Source organism: Taurulus bubalis, assembly GCF_910589615.1.
Source record: "Taurulus bubalis genome assembly, chromosome: 10".
In the NCBI taxonomy this organism is placed as follows: Eukaryota; Metazoa; Chordata; class Actinopteri; order Perciformes; family Cottidae; genus Taurulus; species Taurulus bubalis.
Genome location: NC_136598.1, coordinates 6213974 through 6239775, shown reverse-complemented (window position 1 = coordinate 6239775; position 25802 = coordinate 6213974). Strand labels below are relative to the sequence as shown.

The following is a 25802-nucleotide window of genomic DNA, read 5'->3' as shown; positions in this document are numbered from 1 at the left end:
CACGGAAAGCTCCAAATGATTGATAGCCATTTGTTTTGCCTGCTTAATACAACATAAACTCTCCCGCGATTCATCACCAGAGTGAGGGTTTTCCACCGTGCATCTGCAAAGCCCACTAAAAATAATTCATTTTCTGCGAGCTACGAGCCAGGCACTAATGTTAAATATTCATGCGGGTCCAGTCTAAATGATGTGGCCATTGGCACACAGTTAGAGCACACTCTGTGGATGGGAGGAAATGTCAAGCTGTGAATAAATGAAAGCAGCAAAGCCGTATATTACCCTGCCATTGTGAATTTACTATACTGTAGTTGCCATTTTGTATGGCCACTTCAAATAGATCTCTTTTATAATCAATACACTCGAACATATTGCCACGTTGGCAATAATCTGGACTTGTGGCGTTAGCTCATTCTTTACTCACTGTTGTGTTTGTTGCCTAATTTGTGGCTCATGAATGTTAACAGAGCGGCTATTTCTATTGCGAGAGTCGACGTGTTCAGTGACACAGACAGTCAAAGAAACTAAATTGTCTCTCTTCAAAGATGTCGATGGACTGCGAGCACCTCTCGTCACATGAGATCAATATGGCTTGAGCCTATGCAGCTGTTACGGTTTGATTTGTATTGACTGCCATCAGTCAACCGCATTCGTATCTGAGATGTTTTTACAGCGCGGGCAGGCTGCTACGAAGAAAATGTTGTCATGGTTGCACAGGAATTGTTTTTGCGACGTCGTAGTTCATCTTCTGCCATGATATCAGTAAGCACAGTGGAAGAAACGGGCAGAATATAATAGAATGTACTGGGTTGAGTATCCATTTCGGGGAGAACTCAAATAGAGAGCATAATGTCTGCTGTGCATCATTTGGATGGAATGGGGAACGTTAAATGGCCTCATATTGACAGACACACTCCACCAGTACTCATTTTTATGACACACATATGCCGCTCACATTCACACACACATTTCCTCCCGCAGTTTCTGACTAATGAGGCCTAGGGCTAGAGATGGTTCCATCAAGGAACTTCCCCCTCTTTCTCTCCCTCTCTAATATACACACACACACACACACACACACACACACACACACACACACACACACACACACACACACACACACTCGCTCTTCCCTCTCTCAAACATGCACCTGATTGATAGCAGTGATTTGACTGAGAAAAAGGGAAATGGGAAATTGAAAAATGGTGGAAGAAGATTGGAAACAACGCGCTGATTATAAACTCTGCGAGGAAACAAAAGGCCTTCCCTCTGCCTTTTTTCTTAGCAAAGAGGTAGCAGGTGTGTGTCTGACAGGTGCCTGATTGAGGCGCACAAAAGACATTACAACTGCAAACAAATGGACGTGTTTAGCGTCCCCGGATGCAGTTAACGTTTTGGGCTGATAGATGTGATTATGAGTATATGAGCGGTGGCAGCCGGAGAACGGGCGCAGGTGTTAAGGAAAGTGGAGCAGAAAAGGAGGCATGTTATTGTTGTGATGATTATAATCCATCCATACAATTAATGGTGTCGTCACCAAGGTCAACAGCCTTGGGGATGTATTTAATATGTCTCATATTGTAATAATAAAGCATCTCTCTGTTGGAGACAGATACACAGCAGGTGCAAGACCACACAGATTCATCATCATGAGAGAAAAAAAATGAATTAAAGAGAACAACAATCATTGCGTTCTAAATTTACTGATTTAAAAAAGAAGCTCAATTACCTCGAAGCCATCGCCACTTATTTTGTTTTTTTTTATGTTTATGTTCTCATGTTTCAGGAAAATAAACAAGAGCACTTTTATAACAGTGAGAATAAATTAGATGCTACCTCCTTCTGAAACAGCTTTGTGTATTCCATAAATGAGGGAGCATCTTGGCCGAGGCCCCGGTGGTTTAATATTCTCTGAGAGCTTCCAGACAGTGAGTGGTGGTGCAGCAGCTGTCTCTTGACCCTGCTGGACCCCCACTTACCCCTCTGACCACCTCCTTTTCACTGGGCAGGCTGTGGCGATGACAAGCCTGTCAGAAGCGTCTCCTAATGTCCTAATTACCCCTCACACACACACACACACACACACACACACACACACACACACACACACACACACACACACACACACACACACATACAAACACACAGAAAGGCTTGTGCAGATGTATGCACATTCATAGTGAGTAAGCAGATCTGCTGGCAGGCAGGAAAGCACACCCATATTGCTCATGTGAGCTTTCCTGGCAAGAGACCATATAGGTGAGGCATTATCACGTCTTCAGAAAAGCAAAAAATATCCCTCCCTCAAGACTCTTTGGAGGCTTTGATTTGAATCGTTCTGCATGCGTTTTGATCCGGGTGTTGAATCAGAGCTACGGTTTCTCTCCTGTGGTAACAACAAACGCAGCACTCCTGCTGCAAGTTTCCTTTTAAAAGAAACTAAGACCGGGGCTGAAAGGTGGCTTCGCAGCAGTGTCTGCTGACTCCGAAGAGGAAATAAACACAAAAAGATGCAGCGTCACCCGAAATAGACGATCTGAATGAGCTGTGATGTGTCACTTTGCCAGAGGTTAAGCTTGCCTTGGCTCTAAGCAAGAAGCCCGCTCTGCTGCATTGGTTTTCGGATGCGCGGCGACACTGCTGCTGCTGCACTTAAGTCCATGCTCAGTCAACCAGACTTGTTAACATAACAGAGTGAATGATTGTGCCTCGTAGGAAAAAGGAAATCATTGAACTACCTCCCAGCGAATGCAGTTGGTTGGTGATTCACAGACCTCTGAAGTCACTGCATTTGTCACAATCAGCATGACTTAATAGTTTGCTACTAGAATGCTCTACCTGCTTCATATTATGTTGATTTGAGACATCTTCTAGTAGAATAGTTGTACTATTTCTTTTCTTGTTTTATTGACCTTGACCTTTGTGTCCCTGTGATATTATCACTGTTTTATTCGTGTGACGGGGAGAGCTCAGTGTCAGTCATGTGACGAGGCTGTGTGGAACAGCAGCCTGGCATCTTCAGTCGTCAGAAAGGTGTTTGTGTTCTCTTTTTTCTTGACACGACTGTGTGAGCCGGAATGATACCTGAGTTGTCATTAAGGGGGCTGGCTGGTGTTGTGAGTGACAGAACTCGGTCACACAAGATAACACACCTTTTTTTGTTTTTAAAGGAATTACTGAAACTGATATGTCTTAATTTTAGCCTTTTATTCATAAGAACAACCATCTAGTGTTGTTTATTATGTACTATTGGCATCGAATAATTAATTATGAAATGCCAATAGCACTACTAAGAGCAAGCAGGGTACCACATTTAATATATCTGCTTTTTATCTGACAGCATTTCTGAAGGATTATCCCTTAATCTCTCAAGGTAAAGGTTGGTTTCAACTACATGTGTCCTCCTGGCTTTTCATGAGTACAACACAAACAATCAGGGCATAGATCGGACATTTACAAAGCAAATCTCATTAACATTGAGCAATTAACCACATCTGTGGGGATACTGGCAAAATATCCTTCTTATTCCAGTTTATCGTGCAAGAACATGCTTTGCATCTCCCGTGAACCAACCTGATTAATGTTTCAGTCGACTCTGGGGAGAATTAATCTGAGTATTCCCAGTAGTGTTTGCAGGTGAGTGTTTTTGAAATCTCACTGACATGTTGGCCTGGATTAAGCTGTACCTGAGTGCTGATAATATTAAAAGAAGCAAGTCAAGTCTGTAAATAAATTGCAACTAAATTACTGAATAATGTATCAAACTGCATCAACCAGCCATTGCAGGCACATATGAACCATCTGTTAAAGTCCAAGCTTCCAGTAATAAGCATTACGTTATTGAACATGGACATAGTAGTTTTAGCTTTCCCAGCAAATGGAGTTGGACTCCAAAAAAAAAAAAAAATTATTATCAATTAATCTAGCACATATTTTCTCAATTATTTGTTAGGTACAAGGTCAAAAAGTCAATCACATTGTCTTACAGTAAACTGTTCGTTTAGATGGATATGTCAAAAGCATTGCATTTGCTGATGAAGACAGAGTAATGGTTGACAGCTCTGGGAAATGCTTTTTATTGGATCTTTGGATTGTTTTGTCAATTTTCCAATTCATACAGAAAATCTGTAGATAGTTTATTAATTATTTAATGTGAAGCGGAAACGATTATACCTGACAACAAAGACTTACATGAGGTGTCGGGCACAGTTTCTTCTTCCTATTTTTTTGCGAGGACAGACGAAACTCTTTGATCAGTTTCTTTTGCGAAAATCCTGACCTCAAAAGTCGTCTGTGTTTATTGGGTCCACTCTGCAGGAGCTCGCTTCTCCGTTCAACTTCTTGAAGAGAAAAAGTTTGAAGCCCACCTCTGATCCCTCTAATTAAATGAAAACACAGTGGGCTACACACAATAAGAACGCATCGCTCCACACACACACACACAAAGGTACCCAATGTGGATCTCTATGGGGAACTAAACAGAGTTCCAGCATCCAACTCTGCTGTGTCCTCTTATGCAGTGCGATCACACACTAGGTTGACATGCAACACGCAGCAGATTATGAGCATAAATAAGCAAGGGAATGTTTTACCTGAAAGGAAGAACATTAATTCAAAGGCATCACACTATACTGTGAAGAAATGTTGCCTCATTAGTGTTACCCCACTGCTTTTACTGAGCAGCAGCAGCAGCATTATATATATATATATATATATATATATATATATATATATATATATATATATATATATATATATAGCAGAGAGGCTATGTGCCACTCTTACCACACAGACAGACAGTCTCCTGAGAGCTTTGTTTGCCTTCGTGATTTAAAAAAGGAATGCAGATTATTATGGGTTTGTTTGGGTGACAATGGGTTGAACACAGGTGCCTGAATGCCAGAGCACTTGGAGCCTCACGTCTTATAGAAAACATAATGGAGTCCTAAAAACATGCCCTTTCAAATGTTCACAACAAGCGTGTTTCCAGTGGGAAATGTAGCATTAAGGTAGGTGGAAAGCGGAGAAATGTTCCACTTTCGCTGTTTCTGCTTTGGATGAAAAGAAGAAGAGGTGAGGAGACAAGGACAGACACTATTTGGAAGATGGTTGGCCTGCCTGCTCTCCTCCGCCGTGATTGACAGATTGGTGCAACGGCTGCACTCGCACGAATGCCATCACACGCATTTCCCCAGAAATCTGTCTATCAGCACTGTCTAAGCAGAGCGACAGCCATGACATCTAATCACAGGCGAGCTGGCACCTCATAACTTCTACCTAATGTGCTGCAGATACAGAGAAGAGAAGGGGAGCACGGCAGACAAGCCACAACGCTATTTATAGCCCCTTCAGAGGCCACCAGCAGGAAGTGGATCATACTGAAGGGTTAGGGAAGGTGTCACTGCACTATAGCACAAGTGTCTCTGTTTAGATGTATGTAGGTGTCTGTTGACAAGATTAAACACTGAGATGCCCCGGTGTCAGGGAGATACATTGCTCTTTTTTAGACTCTTGTAACATAAAACGAGGGCAGATATATACTACACATACAAGATGATAATGAGTAATTTACATAATGTTGCTACAACATAATAATTACCTGACAATTAAAGTAGCTCAAAAGCCTCATTATGGGCTGTCCTGAGGGCTGGTTGGACTGGGATGCATACGCTGTGCTCATTTAAGCTTGAATTTGAGTCTGGCTATCAACCTCGCAGCCTTGTTTTGTTCAAATCTCTTTCAGCTGAAGCAGAATTGCCCCAGAAGCATCATTATGTTGAATTAACGCATAAAAAAGTCACTGTTTTCACTGACACCTGACGTTTTTAAAGAAGCAGAGGCGTAAGCCATGTGAGATATTGAAGCAGGCGCCTGGACAATGTTCAAAATGTGTTTCCCATCGTGTGTGATTTGTCACTCACACGTCTTTTGTCCTGAGGGAATTACTGACACATTGAAAATGCACAAAGGAGTTTAACAAGGACATGTGTCATACCTTACACCCTTATTACGCCGGCAATGACAAGTGAGACAAGCAGTCACTTCGACATACTGTACGCTCGCCACTGAAGCCCACACTGCTCACAGCCAGAGTAAAGAAGCTCCAAAGTGTGTGTGAAATGTCGATATAAAAAAGACAGTGTGTGAAATATGTAGATATAGGTGGGCAGCAGAGGGCAGGGGGGAAAGTGTGAGTGTGTGTGAGAGAGAAGAAGTGAAAGAGTAAGAGAGGGAGAGAGAGAGAGAGAGAGAGAGAGAGAGAGAGAGAGAGAGCAAAAGGGGTTGTGGGGGGGGGGGTGGAGAGGGGTTGTTTATGAATAGCAGACAATGAATGATGGAAGCTCTCCCGAGGGTACAGGCCCTGAGCACTGCTGCGGGGACTTGGGAACACGCCAGTCTCCCATGCCCTGTGAGATGCCAGTTTGGGTGGGCACCGTTCCGAATGGGTGCTCTCTTCTCCAGGATCCACCGCAGGGTCCCAGGGGAGAGCCTCCAGGCAGTGGCTGCTCGAGAGCGGGGCTGGCTGGAATCTCAATCAGGGACATGAGGGGGGGGAGAAAACAAAGTCCACATATCCACTCTGTTCCTCCATATTAATAAAAAGAGAAAATGGAGCATTATGTCGGGGATCGTACACACCTGTGGAAGAATAGAATGATTACTCATTATGATGTTTTTTGTATTTGTCTTAATTGGTGGGAAATTACACAAATAGCATATGGTGATTGAATTTAATGAATTTCGTCAGCTTTATTCATCACTTATGAATATGTTTTTCCCCAGTGGAATATGACTCTGCTTGCATTCTGACTGCTCACAACCTGTCTGTTTTCTTTTCTTCTGCTGTCGTCCTTGTCCACAGGAGCTGCTGAAACCGTGACAGGTACTCTTTCCTTTTTCCTACCTGCTGTTCATTTGGAAGTGCTTGCTAACGTCTGTCTGTTGATTGGCTGTCCATCGCAGTCTGTTCATCTGTGCATATTTACATTAATGGTTGGTTTTGTTGGTGTTTCCTTTTCAGGAAAGGAGGAGAGAGCCACGCACTCACAAAGCCAATCCACTCTTTTTGTTTCCAATTCTCAAATCAACATTTCCCACACGAAATGGCAGATTTTCATTTGTCTTTAGACCACTTGGATGACACTTAATTTGTTCTGTTTTTAATTAGCTTTACAGAGCTCTATGATGCCAGAAAGTGTACCTTAGAAGGTACAGTTTACCAACAGCAAGTATACCAACAGTATAGAATATACACAACTGGCTATAAGTGAGTTGTGCGGCTGCCTTCTCCTTTCTCTGAATGTCCAGCTGCAAACTAACTCTTCAATAGAGGAGGTGAACAAACCCTTCAGCTCTTTATGTACTTTACTTGAATAAATATCATCCTCAAAACCTGGAAGGTTGCTGTAAATCATTAACAGAACTTTCTTTAGTGCTTTTAGAAGAACCAAATTAAGGCCAAAAAAAAGAAAAACCTCTTGTCCAGATGCTACAGCAAGACAAACGATTTCTGCACTACAAAGTGGTACACTTTGTACACGTATCATTGTAGAGCATTGGTCATTTCATTTACTTCAGAAAAATGATATACTTTTTCATATTTGGTGACTTTCTCAGGTGGAATAGCCTTATTTCCAAGTCATGCTGTAGCATCATTATACAATCGGTTCCTCGAGCTTCAAAGGAACCGTTTTTTTTTCTTTGCCAGAAAAAGAAATGGTCAAATTAGTGGGTATGAAATTTTTTAAACCTTCCCATGCAAAGCATCTAGGAGAAATGGCATAACACTAATCATACCCTGAGACAGATGCTTTCTTACTTGTGACCATTCTTAAAACAGTATTTCATCATGAGGATCAGGGTTTAATGACTGAGCTGGATAAAGACATGTAGCAGTAAAAAGGAAACATCAGAGAAGGATAGGGAGAAACTTTGATTGTTAATGATTGGCTGTAGTCCTGGCTGTTCCTTGAAAGGACACGACTGCTGCAGACAGCCATGACTCAAGGGAGAGGAATTGGGGGCTGGCTGTCCTGCTTTTTGCTCCCCCTTTCATGTCTTTTGATGTGAAAACAAGAGAGAAAAGTTCAAAGAGGGAGCCAGCTTTATTCAAAGGTGCCTGTCTTCGAACTTCTGGAGGAGCCGGTCCACTAATATTTCCTGATTTCATCAACTTTTCTTAAAATTGGTCAGCGGCAGCGGGGTGGGGCTGGGTGGGGGGGTTGGGGGGCAGTTGCTCTTGCGGCTGATGAGGCGAGCCTCCATGCCAGACACTTGATGCCAGATTGTACATCCCCTCAGAGAGCGCACAGACTTTTGAAGGTCTGTATTTCCCTCTGACTGTTTCATTCAGTATGTTGTGATGCGGGAACAGGAGGGCAGCCATGTGTAGAGATACAGGCACTTTACTCTTCCAGACAGCTGCTGGAATGAGTGTGAATTTATCAGCCAGTCATCTGTGCCATGGCTCTGCCCACTCCCCCTCCATCCCCACCCACCACCCAGAATTAATGACTGCCTCTCCTCATTTGCACCCAATCATGACCAGGATGCCGAGGCAATTGAAAATGTTTACTCCAATTGCAAAAACCCTCCATGTTCCACAAAGTGGCCTGTTTTCCCTTTGATGGGATTGCTAATCACAGCGACGTTATTTATGTGTGTTTTGAATTGGAGATGAGCCTATGCTAGGATATTGGAGGGGGACCAACCTTGCTTGGGGCTGCTAAACCTTATGGAGAAATTATCTATTGCATTCCCTTTCTCACAGTCCAACAGATTGGGAGCAGAATAACCTTGCTTTAAGGCCGCTCTATGTTGCTGTTTTGACTGCCAAATGTACATTACTTTTACAGCTATGAAATAAAATAGACATCAAAACACTTCACATTGCTTTTGCCTCATCTTCTGCAACACTTAGTACATGTGCAGAGGAGCTCTGGCACACTTGATATCATTGCAAACTTACCCACTTCAGTTCTCCACATGGAGATTATTTTGACTTGATGCCCATGATTATCACTCTTCATTTATCTTTTTAGCAAGGAAGCAATTAATCGCTCACTCTTCTCATTTTGAACTAAAGTAGATGATGAAACTAAACCACACTTACTTCCATATTGGATGATTCACCACCCTAAGATTTAAGTGCAATGCCAATTTGTAAATATTGTGCCCCGTATGTAAAAAAGTGCAACAAATTGGTGGTGGATGGAGGTAACTGGAGTTCATGTTACTGTAACAGACGTGCAGCCCCCCTCCCCTCCATATTACTATTAGCTTTATTTTCATTGGTTGCTGGATTACATTTCACCCAGATACAACAGATTTGTTTTTCTGATTGGCTATTCGTGTAGCCCATTTCTTTTTTTTGATTGGCTGATGAGTCCAGGGGATTCGAAATGCGTGACAGTCACGCTCAATGCGTGACACTTGAGAGCCCTGGGTCATGTATTCATTTTCAACAAAAAATAAGTATAAAGCAGCAATAGACCGCTGAGAAATAAGCTGATCACAAGTCTGCTTTACCTTTTATAGGGGGCCACAGCTGTTAGCTTAGCCAGCTAAGCCAACTGGTTTAACCTGTGACAGGAGACTTTGGCCCATCACAGGTCATTTCAGAGAGAAAGGCATTCTTATTGGCCGTTCAACAAATGCAGATGTGCGTCATACACGTCCCGTCAGATGGCAAACATTCTGATTCAATGATCCGATTACAAAAATGCTCTTCCAGCACTGAAATAAACTGCTTACACTGCAAAGCAACCCACAAAAGGAAGACAGTACTATAAAAAGTGTCTAAAAGCGAGTCTCACAATAAACATGACAAAGCACGTGTCAATATCTGAGAAGCGTGATGAAGAGAAATTGTTGCTGATAGCTTTTGGCTAACTGTAGCCAGAGGCTCACAGCTGATGCTAAGCTGCTGGCTAGAGCCTTGAATCAAAGTGTGTTATCTTAAAGCACTTTTTTTTTTTACAAAGAAAACAGAGGGATAATTCTCACAGGATTAATGATGTACAACGGCATCGGCGTCACTATCACAATCGGGATGATGTTTGAAATGAATGACACGTACCGCTACAGGTTATATGAAGCGTGTGCATACGCCCATCCTCGTCTGGTGGGAGGGGCTTAGGACAGAAGGGAGAACTGCAGGATGTACCTTTCCAAAAAACGTCCTACTCCAGCTTTAAGAATACTGTAGATGCCAAGCACAGAGAGGGCTAGAACATAACGTTGACATTGCTGTATATTGGGGTTTTGCTGAATCATTTGTGTTCTTGTTCGGCAATAGTTTTTCATTTGACATTAACCTACTCGATCAGCGTGTAGTCCTACTATTGCAATTACAAGTCAAGATGAATAAAAACAGTTTAAAGTGCATTCTGCTGATCGCTGGCAGCAGAGTGAAATGAAATGGGTAGTTCATTGCATTAGACAGGTCTGAGGAGCTTTTTCTCCACAGGAGGTTAATTTCTTAACCGCATTCACAGAATTAATTTTGAATCATGTTAGTTTGGTTGTCTATTCCCATTATCCCCATCTGAAAATGCAGGTGTTTTTTCTCCTCCACTTTTTAAATGTCAAAATGCAATAGTGGTGTCTGACAACTTGGGCATGCAAATGTGCTTCTGATGATTCCTTAGGGCTGTGATTGGTCTAAGGCATTAAAAATGTATTCACCATTATCCTTACGCTTTTTTTGCCAGATAAATATAGCACAAGGTGACTCCTCATTCCCTTCCTCGTTCCCTCTTTTGAAAGTCTGGTGTAAACGTAGCCAGGCTTTTTGTGTGGGGATTTGGTGTGAGGTGTAACTTACGATGACAAGGTCTAGGTCCTGTCTGTGGCAACAATGCCAATCAATATACAGGCAGAGTGACTCAGATGCTTGCAGCACTTTTATTCCCCGAGATACAGAGCAGCTGAGCACACTGAGCGCACATTGGTCGCATGGAACCTCAGATGGAGGGCTCTGAAAAAGCTCAACCATAAACAGCATCCAGCCCGGCTCATCTCTCTCTTCCCTCTCTGTTTAACTCCCCCTCTCTTCCTCCACCCAGTCCATATCTACTACTTGCCATTTTCTTACAATCTTTCTTTGTCTCTTTTTTCTTCCAACCCTCTCCTCTCTCCTTACCTCCGTGGGCAGCAGAGCTTACAGCCATCTGGCACTGACTCACAGGGCCCACTCTGAGCCGGGAGATCAATAGTGACAAACATTGCACATGGCTCTCATATTAGAAGGATTTGGTATGGCTGCAAACAAACAATCTACGCAGCCTGTTCACGCACCTTTACATTGTGCGGGTGTTTCCATGCAGTCCCTGTAGAAATATCAATATTTGATAACATGACAGGAATGATTGCCTCCCATCAGATATTAATTGTTTCCCATCTGTATTTTTTGTCCGTATTGTGAAGTCGATGGTCAGAACCTGGCGACCGACAACGTGTCGGTGATCGAGGGGGAAATGGCCACCATCAGCTGCAGAATGAAGGACAACGATGACTCCGTCATCCAGCTGCTCAATCCCAACAGGCAGACCATCTACTTCAGAGATGTTAGACGTAAGTGCTCGTGCCTCAGACACAATTTCAACCGTGTTTCTTGAAATCTTGCGAAGTCGGCATAAAAAATGCAAACGCATTGGGAATACTCGGAAAAAAAGGGTTTGCCTCTAATTCTAATATTAATGTATCGCCAAAAGAATACCTCCACCATGACTTTAAAGTTTTTAAAGATTTCTGTTTGAAATCATTTTGAATCTTACGTAATTCCTAACAGCTCCATGATATTCAATTTCAGTGAAGATATCGAAACACAAAGATGTGGAATGTGAATGAACAAGATTTAAGTTATTGCCTGAAGATGTTTTGACGTCCATTTGGCCTTAAAAACCCACTTCATCATTAAAGGTAATCTAGTAAGGCATTAGGGCTGTCACTTTTTTCAATAATCATGTGCAAATTAATTCCAACTAACACATAATTAATTTGTTCACATTGATTTGCTATTTCCTTATTCAACTTGCTGTCATGAGAGTGACAAGCAAACCTTACAAGGCAGTTGAAATTTGCAAAATGTGTCGGCTCTTTTATTTGAGCTTCACTCACTAAATCATGGACAAAACCTTTCACCACAACTTCATCCTATGATAAAAATTGTTTCAATCGAATCCAAACTTGAATTCATGGTGTTAAACTTCAAGCTGAAAATATGTAACTTGCCGACTTTATTGGCTCTGAAAAATCAAATGTATGGCTGAAGAGAGTATTCCTCACATCCTTGTATTGACAACATCTGATCTGCATTTCAGACTTTAGGCTAATTAACTATTTGTGTGGTTTGAGAATGTGTTTCACAAGAAGAGCTGGTTTTTTATTCCCAAGACGTGTGTGTTTTTGTGTCAGTTTCACATTTCAGGGCATCCTGTACTAAAGGGATCGCTCCGCTTTTGACATTTACAGTAACGGTATCAGATATCACGGCAAGATCAGCTCCAGCTTTAGGTTAAACGTGATTCCATCTGTCCTTGACTTTTTGGCTCTTTTACACAAGTCATTATGCTCAGAATGTGGCAAGATTAATATGAGATAATACAGAGTGCTCCCATAATGAGAATACTTCTGTGTCCTTGTCACTGTTCGATTTTACGATAATCTCTTAGATTAGGATATTGAACATTATGATTATGCATGAGCATATGGGCTACTCCTACGAAGTTTTTGTATCTGCTTTTTTACTTGTTTTTATCTGGGATCTAAGCCAAGATTCAAGGTGAACGAGAAACACCCTTCATGTCTGTCTATATTGCATCACAGCTGTTATATCACAAGTCGAGGTAGCGAGAAGTGTGTTCCACTTCCTCTCGCGCGTAGAGCATCAGTTTATGTACACATCTTCTTCTCAATTGTACAAAATACCCAAAGCTATCTGATAATATGACAGCGAAGACGGCATTCATATAAACCATAGGTCATGTCATGCTCTACACCTTATTTATTTATATATTTATTATAAATGGAATAGATGGAAACTGGAATCATGTCAGTTTAGGAAAGCAACAATGAATAATTGGCTCCTGGTAACAATCAATATTACCTCTGTGCTGTTAAGGAATTCTCTCCACGAGGTTAAGACAACCTTTTTCTTTTTTGCTCTTTACTTAAGCTGCTCCTGTCAGCATATACTTGTATCTACCTCCATCAATGCAGTTCCATTGACAATTACAAAAAGCAAAAGTTTTTTTCCAATAAATTCTGAGTATATGTCAGATTTCGGACAGGCGGGTAAAATGTTAGTGGGCCACTGCTGTGTGTTTGTGTTCCTCGTGATGGGGTCTAGTGAACCCCATGGCAGCGCTATTCTAGACTTTGTTCCTGAAGGACTGAAGGTTCTTCGGGGACCCCCCTCAGCCATTGGCATTGTTACCTGTCAACAGGGCCGCTCGACACAGTGGCAGATCTTTGTACACAGGGAAGTAAACAGCAGCGACATAGAGGCACACCAGGAGCTACAAGAACAGCAGCTACAAGTGAAGTGGCAGCCACAGAAACAGATACCTACCCACAAACAGCATACAAAATGATAACAGCTTTACAGTACCAGTGAAAGCCAGATAAACTAATTTATATTGCAGCAAATAAAGATGAATTGTGTCATAAGTATAGGGGCTGAGCGAGTGTTGCTGGAATGAGGTATTTATTCTGCTAGATATATGCGAAATGACGTGCAATTTGGCGAGTTGTCATCTGAAATGGAAGGAATGAGCTTTCATCAGCGATGGTGAACCTCTATGGATGGTGATGCAATATCACACCATTATTCATTCACTGCATCTTTCCACAGGAGTTGTCTGACTTTGTATTGCAAAGGTTTAATGTTTAAAGTGATACTCTGCCAAAAGACTGTCCTGTTAGACTACCAAAGATTCACCAGCTTCAGCTTCTCGAATGTGAATATTGTCCTCCTTTGTTGGTCCTCTATGAGTGTAAACTGATTTATTGTATACACCATTTTATTATAACAATTAAAATATAGTTGCTGCCCGAGTATGTATGTATTTATATTAATACAAATATGCCTAAACATTGATAAATACTATGAGGATCCCCATCCATGCTTTTATGTACATTCAGCCGGTTATATAACTGCCTCGTATAAACTTCATTGAGCGTCTCCGAAGTGAAGGGCTTCCCTCCCTCGCAGGTGCTTCGGCTATCAAAGTGCATCAATGTCATTGTTTCCCTTTGACGAGAGACTTCCAAAAAGCTCTCAAATTATATTGGGGGAGGTTTCATGTTGATACTGCCCCGAGACCTTTGGGTAATGATCATGATGCTAAGTGTAAAGCCTGAAGGGAATAACAAACTCCCCGTGCTTTTAACGGGGGCTGAATAGAGTTCGTTAGCTCGACAGATGCAGAGAGGACTTGATAAAGAAGTCAGGTCAAAAACATCAAAAGGGCTCCAATCAAATCAACCAAAGCTGATGTTTAAGAGCGCTGCTGTGGGATGAGAGTTGACCCAAATGAAAAGCAGAGTAAAAACTCTGAGAGATGGCTAACCTAGTTTGACGACTTAAAGGAAATTCAGCCAATCTTACTGGCATTAGTATACAGATTTCCAGCTACTTCTGATTTGGAGTTTCAGGCATCCGATCCTCTCTACCTCCGCACTGTAATTTCATTCATTATGTATGTTTGAATGCCTCTCCCTTTTTCTGGAATATGTGAGTTTGACGCATCCATCCATGACCAGCAGCAGCCCCTTTCTAAGAGTTCCTAGCTTGTTAGGAGTCCTCATGAGCACTCTTCACACTTTCCTGTCTCTGCCAGTGCTCCGTGGACTGTAAAGCTCCTTTATAAATCAACTTGTATGAATCATTTTGAAGCCCACTTTTCTTTTACTCAATTAAGGAGAAAGCCCACAAAGGGCGGCACTCATCCCCGCCATCCCACTCTCCCCCTCCTACTCTCTATCTCATTTTCTCCTTGCGTCTCCTTTGTCTTCCTTCATCCCCTCTTCCTTTCTCACCCCATGTCTCACGTTTGTGTCCCTGTTGCCTGTATCCTCACTGTCTCTGTCTCACATGTATCCCCACAGCGCTGAAGGACAGCCGGTTCCAGCTGGTGAATTTCTCTGACAACGAACTGCGGGTGTCTCTGTCCAATGTGTCACTCTCCGATGAGGGACGCTATGTGTGCCAGCTCTACACAGATCCTCCTCAGGAAGCCTACGCGGACATCACTGTCCTGGGTAGGTGTGAGGGTGCATGTGTGAACCGCACACGCACACATCCCACCCCTCCTCGCACACATTTTGTATTGTATCTCGCTCATTTATAGATGTTGAATATGAAATAATAGTAATCTTTGATCCTGTTATCTTTGCAACAAAATGTCAGCCAATTAGGCTCTCGCGGTGCTCAACAGCATATCGGAAAGGAGCAGATGCTGAAACTGATGGCTCAGACCACGTTGGTTTTGGCAGCTGTGAATCCTGGTGAATGTTGACTTGGCTGCTCCAAACGATTCCCTATTGAGACTCAGCTGTGACACACTTTGATTCTTTAGAGTGAAATGACTCCAGTTACGCTTTATTATACATGCAGACATCCTGGGGGATTGAAAGGAATTAAAAGCACTTTAAAGTAATTACTCTAGTTGTACAATTGAAGCCTAGCTGCAGTATTTTCTGAACCAAGGGTTGAAGAGTCCTTGATATGAACACCCCGCTGACTTTTTGCTTTCAAGTAACTTCACTTCAGCAAGTTTGTGCGATGACTTATGCAAGGAAGGACTGTGACTAATCCTATTCTGTGTACGTGTAATACCAAAAGGATCACATGTAACTTTGGCATTTAATGTCAAGTAACACTTTATAATAATGTATGAAATGAAACACATGCTTAAGTAATGCATGACTGATGCATGACTTATGGTGCTTCCTGCTTTTTTGTCAGTGAATAAATGCTACAACTCCTTTAGTCTCGCTTGCCACCTCCTGGTTAAAGGGAAGGTGTTTAGCTAGTCTCACTTAAGGGGATCTGATCTTTAAGGTGGACCAGCTGTCCATCACTTAAGTGACAAGCCCTCCTCTGAGTTTAGCTCAGTTTGCTGAGCTGATTAATCAGTCACAATTTTATACTGTTGATTAAATGGTTTATTATAAACATCCCTACTGCAAACTCTGATCTGTGTGGATCAGGAAAAGACAAAGTTTATTGTTAAAATGTCAGCAACAGAATCATGTTTTATATTTAATACCTTAGAGTCAGAAAGTGAGGAACATCTGGTAAAAATAAAACATGTTTTCAAAGTTGTTGCTAGTCTTTTAATGGTTTTCTTAACTACTCATAACGGTAGTCGGTATCGGCAAGTACTCAAATGTAAGTATTTGTACTTTTGTACGTACCTGACTTTTCATCTAGTGCCATCAGGTCAACCTTTATTGTGCAATACTTTACTTTATTACAAGCTTAAAGAGTAACTTAAGTTTAACTTGAACTAAATGTTAAATGTGGTCACTTTATTATTGTATAAATAGATCCTGGCCCTATAGAAAATGACACTTCAGATCCATGCATCTGAAAGCAGAACGTTACATATTCTCAGGGAAACATGAAGTTGCTTTTCATCAAACTGGTGGTCAGACGCAAACATCTCCATGTTGTTGCATGAGCCAGCGGCCCTTGTTCATGCCTTATTCACCAGCTTATTGTTTTTCCGCAGCAACTTCAACAACATCCAGCAGGTGCTGTTGTTAACAGAAGGGACAAATGCCTACTCAATACATTTTCTATTTAGTATAAATAAGCTATATGAAGTGTTTACCATCATTTCACACATGAGATCAACATTTGTAACAATTTAACTGGACGTGTGTCCCCTCAAGCAAAGTCCTGTTGTGATACTAATTTCAAAGTAATTACTTATTGTAAATTAAATTGAGATGTATGAAGTAACTGCTGGAATAATTGATGATCCAGCAAGTGTGAACTATTGACACAAACTCATAGTGATCTTAAATGCGAGAAACACAAATTCACATGTTACAAAGTGCTACCAAAGATTGTGCGCGTACAAATGTTGTCGCACCGGTGTGTTTCCGACGGTTCCCGTTGCTCAGTCCCGCCAGGCAACCCAATCATCGAGAGCCGTGAGGATGTGGTCAGCGAGGGGAACGAGACGGAGCTCACCTGCACAGCCATAGGCAGCAAGCCGGCCGCCTCCATCAGATGGATGAAAGGGGAGGAAGAACTGACAGGTCAGTAGAATAACAGCCTCCCCCAGTTTACTTCACATGCTCCAGGCCTGTCCACTTCCCTCCATGTCCCAGTCTCTGGAGGGGCTTCCTCTGTGAGCGAAATGTACTTCTCCACTAAAACATTAATGGTGTGTTGGACTGATTATGTCTCTGGCACGTATAGGGAGTACCACAGGAAGTGATCATGCCCGGCATATACTGCTCTCTCTCTCTTTTTTTGACCATGTCTAAAATCCACTGTCCATTCTCCTGGGCTGCTTGCTCCGCTACAGCATGAAATTATGAAACTACTGTATATGGATTCAAAACTGCAAGAGCTGCTATCCAGTCTCATGTAATGTTACCCATACATTTGACAAAACGTAGCAATTATAGCAATTATTTTCATTTCAGAGATGCAAAACTGTAAACATTTAGCTACACCTCAACTTTTGATTCAATTCTATGTTTTTTTAAGACAACCCTGAATCTTTTCTATTTACTTTAAACCTGGTAAAGATGTTTATGAACTCATATATGCACATTTCATCTTCCTCCGAGTGCCTGCGGTCCGCTGTAGGCTGTTGCAGAGAGGGGGTATATAATCTGAGGTGGTGAAAAAATCCTCATTACCTCTCAGTTATGATTAGGGGTCATCAATAATTCATTACATACTTATTGTACAGCGATGGAGGATATTCATTTTAGTCATATTGTATTTACACAGATTGTGGATTTCTCTGGGCTTGTTGTCAAATTATATATGTATTAGAATGGAGAGGATTCATTTGGCTTGTTGAGAGATGAAATATTTAGACAAGAGCGAATCTGAAGCTAAATGCCATTTGTGCCTCCAGTGTTCCCTGCAGGAGTCGAAGTCAATTTCTGTTTATGAGTTGTCGAGTGTTGTGTAGGGGGAGGGACAGACAACAGGATGGTTAGATCAGTGAAATGCCACTGACATGCTGAGCGGGGCTAATCCATAGTGGCAGTGGATACATAAAGAGAGCTTGAGAGTCATGTCCTCCTGTAGCCACGAATCACTAGTCATTATGGATGTGCTAAACAATTCATTAGCTGGAGCACGCATTGAGATTAAAAAACACATCACACTGGTTTGAAAGAATCTCTGTGATCATGTCTGTCTTGCGTCTGTGTGCAGACAAGACAGCTGTAATGGCAAGAGAGAAATATACTGGCTGATTTAAACACACTTTCAAATTAGCTGAATTGGTTTTGCAACCATTTATCATGCTGGCAGGTGGGAAAATGATGGGCTTCGGCCTGAGAGAGACTTGACACACAAGGTGGCAAAATGCTTGTTAGCATAAATGACAGATGCAATATTATTTAAATGAAGTGGAGCCCGGTGCTCGGCTGCTACTGCTGCTCAAGTACAGGAGGAGATTCGTTAACATTTGGATGTGATGTTGTGAAACCACACGAGAAGACCTTCTATTTTTTTATATTTAAGTCAAGCTTATTTGGTAGAAAACAGTTTAAAATGTCGTGTTTTACACAGTTCCTTTCCACAAAATGCACTCCACCATTAAAGCTGCCATTTAAAATTTAGTTTTAAGTGATTTTGGATTATGGCAACAATATGTATGTCAGTAATGAAGTATATGAATGAAATAAACGTGTATAGTATATATAGTGTTTGTCTGTATCCCACACTCTTCTTCAGTAAATAAAACTACGAACAAGTTCGTTTCAGTGAATATGGGTCTGGGATGTTGCCAGGTTATGGAAAATCCTCCTCCAGCGTGACACACTTGCTCTTTAATTCATCAACATGTTTCACAGCCTGGCAATACTTAAAATTAGCTTATTAATTAATGGTTTATAACTGATCTGTAAATGATTACTACATAATTTAATAACTTTTCACAAAGTCACAACTTTTACAGTGTATAAACCCTCTTGTTACCGTATTATTCGTATCTAATAATACAAATTAACGACACCTAAATATTCTAGTAGCACAATTGTTGTCCCATGCTGATGTAGTGACTGGAGCGAGTTAGCATCTATATCATCTTAATGTCTAAGCCAGTTTTAAAAAGATCAGTGGCTGCTTCTCAGTGTGTTGGCAGGCAGAAGACTCGGGTTAGAAACTGACTGAAAGAAAATGTCACCCTGAGAAGAGGCTACGCTTGATTGCGCTGGGACTGATCAGTGGTTGCTGCTCACAAGAGCGTTTGATTTGACATCTCTGCTGCAACACTCAAATCTCCTCTGCATTCAGATTCGAGTCCTTCCACGACCTGATCTGCAGTTGTTTTCCTCATCAGGGCTTGGATGACATTGATAATTGACAAGCGCTGGTTAGCCTGGACAATGATAACGGCTGTTTGAGTCTGATCTTCAAAACATAATTCAAGACTTTCAGAAGTTTTTGGAAACTGTTTTTCATATTCAAATTGTCTAGATATCATGACGAAAAATAATTGATACTAGAAGTCAAATTAAGGACTCTTTTTCATGGCAAGCAACGCTATTTTTCTGACCTTGAAATGCATTTTGCCCATCCCTTTGGTATTTTGCATGTCAAATGAGAGGCACAACATCATGAGAGTGTACTGCCGTGTCACGCAGACAAGGTAGTACAAGGCAGGTTTGTGCTAATTTGGGTGAAAATGTCTCTTTGTGATACGTGGAAGCTCTGTTTTTTTTCACAAAATCAGCAGTGATTTTAGTGTTGTCCATTGAGGGGACTGCAGCCATGACGTGTCCCACGAAACATAACTCCACAAGATAAATTCAACTTTAAAGGTACCTCTTCTGCCCTCTAAACACACTTACAATAAAGGTTGACAGTGTTGATCTTAGTGTTGATCTTAGTGTTTTTTTTATCTGGAAACTGTGAAAACGGTATTGGACAACAAATGTAACGATAGTGATTACAAATCAGAAGATTATTAGATTATATGAACACGAGATAGAACAAAGGTATTGTACAATGAACTAAACAAACTGGATTCACAAAAGTATAGACAAGCTGTCAAATATTTAAATTGAATGAGACAGTACCTTCAAACTAGACAGTTTTGTAAAACTCGTTTGTAAAAATCGTAATCTATAGTCCGGTACTGACTGGTTTCATGGATACAAGCCAAGGAAGGCCACCACCATAAAAGTTTTGCATCGTTAACAATGATCCACTCTCTCAACTCTAACTACATAATCATGTAACAACATGGCCTTGCAACAAAATCCACACAGTACACTCGCTTTTCTCTCTCTCGAATCCAGCAAACACACACATGTGTATCGCTGGGCAACTTTTCACCTTACGTCCAGCAGAATCACAAGATCTTACCTTGAAAAAAAAAAAGAACCCCAGGAAAATATTCGTTTTGACATATTTTCCAGACTTAATATTGATTGAGAGATTTAACAGTGTGACCATGAATAAAGTCTACTGGTTTTCAGGTAGTACATGGTAACGTTAGGTTTTTAAACTTCACAACATGTTGTACAATTTGTATAAAATGTGTGTATTTGTGTATATATATATATATATATATATATATATATATATATATATATATATATATATATATATATATAGAGAGAGAGAGAGAGAGAGAGAGAGAGGTATTGGAAATGATCCAATTTAGCATAGTGATAATGATTTTAACATTTCGCCAATCCTACTACATTTGCTCTGCACCAATCTTTTCCTGAGCCATTTTAGTAATGCAGCACTGTGATATGAATGAGACAATTAGTGTGACTGTCTTTTGAGGATAATGACTCATCATCACACCCCTCCAGTTCATACTCCACCAAACTCTTTGGTGCAGGTGCACTCATTGACCTTGCAAATGGGACCTGGTGCCGCGCTTTAGTCTTTGTGATTGCATGATGACAATAGAGCTCTTAATGTGAACAAGATGGCATTGTTCTGGAAGCGTAACCGCTGATCACCTCACTCCACAAGAACTAAAGATGGTTGGGATTAACTAATTTGTTGTGTGTCACGTTTATTCTTGCAGAGCTTTTTAGAGTGAAGTCAAATCACTTAGATGTAGGCTATAGTTAACAACTAACAAGGGGGAAAACTGTTGGATATATATTTTTAGACCTACAGTACATTAAATGTTTTACATCCGACAATGTCTTCAGTCATTTGCTTTTTTAAGTGTTTGAAAATGGATTGTTAGACAGTGCTTTCCCCCATGTGATTAATTCTGCAGTAAAATAGCAAGATATGCACAGTTTCTGAACGAAAGACATTTATTTTGAATGCATTCTCATCACACTGTCACCGTTGCTGTTACTATCTTTATGCTACTTGCTCTTCTCTAACAGTCAGCATGCTTTACAAACAGCCTTTTCGCTCACCTCAGTCGCCAGAGTGGTCAAATGTAATGCCCGCATGCGTATTGGTCAGCTACCTATCCTAGTACTTACATTTTCATGTCGGCAGGTCTTGGGTGGGTGGGTGGGTGTGTGTTACACGGGGTTAATGTCCATCAAGAGGCCACATATGTGTGTATTGGTGATGATCAACTGTGGAACAACCGTGTTTTGCCCTCCCTGAGTCCAGCCAGGCTCCCCTGTGACAAGGCTGAAATGGAAGTGTGCTGCAGGTCAGAGTGGGGCTGTAATTATTTCCTCACTTCATTAAGTGCGAGTAAACCATCACACTCAGCACTGCAGCTAATGCGATGCCCCTGTGGCATTGTAATGCTCTCTAAATGAATGCCCCTCTGACAGCCTAGGGCATAGTGGGCAGCAGATTACTGCAGGGTTAGCCCAAATAATGCTCAAGCTTCAAGCTGCAGAGACATTCATTATCAGGCTTATATGACCTAGCCACTCCTCGTGGCTCTCGTCAGAATCGAAGGCTATGTGCCTTCTTGAATCCTCCAAAGTCTTGTTTGGGCGCCGCATCACTGAATCATATAATACATGTAAATGCCGTTTGAAAGCACTCAACTTGTACAGGTAATTTGCTCTTGATAGCTATAACTATTTGATCATTAAGTTCACTGTGGGTCGATGCAACTGCAAGATTTGAGTATGTGTTAACCTTTCCCACCCTCTGGTGCTTGTGCTGTTTTTCTAGGTGAGACAATCGTTGAGGAGACGTATGACAGGATGTTCACTGTCTCCAGCCGTGTACGAATTTCTGTCACCAAAGAGGATGATGGAGTGCCAGTGGACTGCATCATTGACCACCCAGCTGTAAAGGACCTCCTGGCTCAAAGACACTTGGAAGTGCTATGTGAGTGACCTAAAACTGTAGTACTTTTTCAAGTCAAGACCAACGCCAAGGCCCCATAGAGAGCGCTATCTCTCTCTACCTTGGGCTAGTTAGGCACCTAACAAGTTATTTGTGGGTATTATATGCCCATGACATACACTTCAGTTTCTAGCAATATACTTGGAAAGCGGACCAAAAAGGACTGGTAGCATAATATGCAGCTAACATCTCAACTAGCAAGCAACACAGACAGGGTCCACAAGCGCATGTGTGTGTTTTGAAGAGAGCTGTAATATTTATATTAATATAACCGGCCTTTCAACTTCGAGGAGACACATACAAGCAAGTTTTGGACTTTTAGTCTGTTGGCTAATTGTCTAAGTTTGTCTTGAGGACAAACAACGTTTGTGATTGAAATTAATCAATTCAAACTCTTGTTTCAGAGTCCAACAAAAGTAAACTTGGGGAGTATTCCACCTGGAGTGGATCTTACAGCTAAATGCATGGGGATCTACATCCTCTCTACAATAAAGATGGCAAGTGCAAATATAGCATGACCCCGAGAGTCACTATGGTTGAAATAAACCAGGATTTTCCTTTAAAGAGTAATGCTAAGCTAGAATTGGTAGTACTGGCTTTCATGAGTTAAAATATATCAGTGTCTCAAAGACAACACCATGTGTGCAAGAAGCATTAGACCAGGTGTAGGAACAGATGTCTAGGTAGACTCTTAGTGTATCCTTCAATCATCAAATCGAAGACGTACAGGACTGCAGTGATACTCAACCTGCTTTGTTCGGGCGTCCACCGATGCAACATTGCAGAAGACCATGGGCCAATTAATAATCATTTAAATTAAACTACTTGGGGGTCTGAGGAATCTTCCGCAGCAAGCTCTATTTGTCTATTTTGATACTTTATAATGCTCTATTATTTACAATAAAAGTACAAAACAATTCAACTGTAAATCAGTTTCATTTCATTGCATATTAGAAAATAATCAGCGGGCCACCCGGCTCCCCAGCAGGTGGTAATTTGAGTATCACTGGTGTACTGTGAGTATCTCACTGCCTGCCTCCATGCAGTCCTGGCACTCTGGTCTTAACGCCTACTGGTGCCTTGGCCCATGCGATACAGTCACCACAGGGGGTAAAAAATAAGGTGTTCTTTAAACAGTGCATTGATTGAAAAGGTAATAGAGGCTGCCGTACACTGCTAAACATCAAAGAAAGGTTAAAGCACCCTTTTGTTGTCTGTGTAGAATATTAATTTTTGTTTTCGGGTAGACTACTGTTTTGTCTGACCTTTCAAGGAAGAGAAAAGCTTGACTGAAACCGCTTGACATTTTGGTAATCTTTGCCTAGCATTGATAAGAAGAAAAAAACTAAGTTTGTTGTAAGGTACTGTGGCTTGCTGGATGTCTACTGAGCTCATAGCATAATCATTTCATCATCCTCTTTGACTTCAACTTTTGCTTTGGGTGCAGATATGAAGAAAAAGACAGTTTTGTTTGAACTCATGACACTGGAGTATGGTAAATTATTTATTTTCAGATAAACCAGAAGTGAAGATTATGGTGACATATCCTGACGGTTTACCCAGGGAGGGTGACAATCTAGATTTGACATGTATCGCAGAAGGAAAACCACAGTGAGTATTCACACAGATGGACGCAAATCAACACTTCAAGTTTCATACTTTTCGACTAGTCCCATTTAACCTTTACATTTCATTGTACCATTTAAATGTTACCCGCTGTTTGCATGCTGTATAAAGCCCATCATTAGACAGGTCCTGCCGATGGCCCTTCTCAGACAATCTCATGTTTGACCTTTATTTTTTTTTAGCATGGATAGACAGCGCCTGAGTGATGTGTGTGGTATGTGTGCTCTCCAGTCCCCATCAGATCAACTGGCTGAGAGTAGACGAGGATGTGCCGGCTCACGCCGTGGTCACTGGCTCTGATCTGTTCATCGAGAACCTCAACAAGTCCTACAATGGCACCTATCGCTGCGTGGCATTCAATGCTGTGGGAGAGGCCTACGACGACTACATACTCTATGTATATGGTAAGCATTGTACTTGATGTTACAATGCCATCAACTCCCGGATTCAGTTTGTAGTGTTGATACAGACTCTGTATGATCACATAGCAGAGCCAGGAGAGGCCCCAAAAAACAGATTAAACAAACAAGATATAAACTTGTACGTTAGAGGTGCTGGTCGGCTGTTTGTTGTCTTACTGTTACGCAGTTTGTTACGATTTTACAAAGCCAGGCTAGTGGTTTTCCCCTGTTTCCAGTATTCATGCTAAGCTAAGCTAATTGCCTGCTGTCTGCAGCTTTATTTATATTTACCGTACAAACATGAGAGCGGTGTCAATCTTCTCATCTAATTAATTGCAAGAACGCCCAAAATCTCCAACTATTCCTTAATAAAACAAAACAAAAAACATTGAAGGCCTCATTTTAGGGATTGAACTTCATATTGCTACCATAAAGATGGGCTTTGGTTCTGTTGACTTATATTGAAGCTATTGGAATTTCAATGTGTTCTGCAGCCAACCAGTAAAGGGCAATAAAGGGACCATCTCTCCCAGGACTTTAAATGCAATTCATTCCCTTTCTGTGTGAGCCACAAATGCAGCGACCAATAGGAAACTACTCACTGCAGCTTCTTGCTCTTTTTATCGTTAACACATCTGTCAGCCATAACACATCATTTTTTTGTGTTTTCCTCTCTTTTCAACACTTCACAATACTCAATACAACAAATAACACCAAAAACACTAAGTAAGGGAGTAAATTCACTGGGTTGCAATCACACATAATCTGAAATATTTTAAACTATTTTGCAAACAACTTGACTATTTAAGGCAGCACCAGGCATGGTTGCTCTTGAGTCCCCAAGGGACAACAGCAGGAGGTAACTGTTTGAAGTTTTGAAATCATTTAAAAATCATGAAACGGGACATCAGTGGGGAACACACTCCTCGGACCTTAATTTCCTATTTTTGGTGGCTGGCAGGAGTGATGAGGATGAGGGGGGGGAATACATTTGCAGCAGGTGCAGCCATTGTTGGTGAGTTTAGCTTTCTCTCCTTGGAGCGCTTGCTCCCTGCTGTTTCGAGGAGCATTTTGAATTTCACTCCCAAGTTTCAATTTGTTTCTGCTTGTGTGCCAAGAACATTGCCTGGCAGTGACCATACCAAACCAGGAAGGGGAAAATGGTTGTACTGTATAGACTCTCAAGTAACATGTACAAATGTTAAATTGCATTTGTTTTTATCCAGAAATCTAAACATAGTGCAGGTTTATTCTTGGTTTCTTGTAAG

At 41.4% G+C, this 25802-nt stretch overlaps 1 protein-coding gene across 1 annotated transcript in view; it reads left to right on the top strand.

Moving 5' to 3' along the window:
• The window catches only part of cadm1b (cell adhesion molecule 1b), a gene marked incomplete at both ends in the record, with an annotated part of 118107 nt that overhangs the window by 78068 nt on the left and 14237 nt on the right, over window positions 1-25802 (top strand). The window contains 6 exons of the mRNA XM_079225490.1: window positions 11428-11574; window positions 15112-15264; window positions 17137-17274; window positions 22331-22489; window positions 24022-24118; window positions 24365-24537. Of these exons, the coding sequence (XP_079081616.1) occupies window positions 11428-11574; window positions 15112-15264; window positions 17137-17274; window positions 22331-22489; window positions 24022-24118; window positions 24365-24537 (867 nt within the window). The remainder of the gene's footprint in view (window positions 1-11427; window positions 11575-15111; window positions 15265-17136; window positions 17275-22330; window positions 22490-24021; window positions 24119-24364; window positions 24538-25802) is intronic.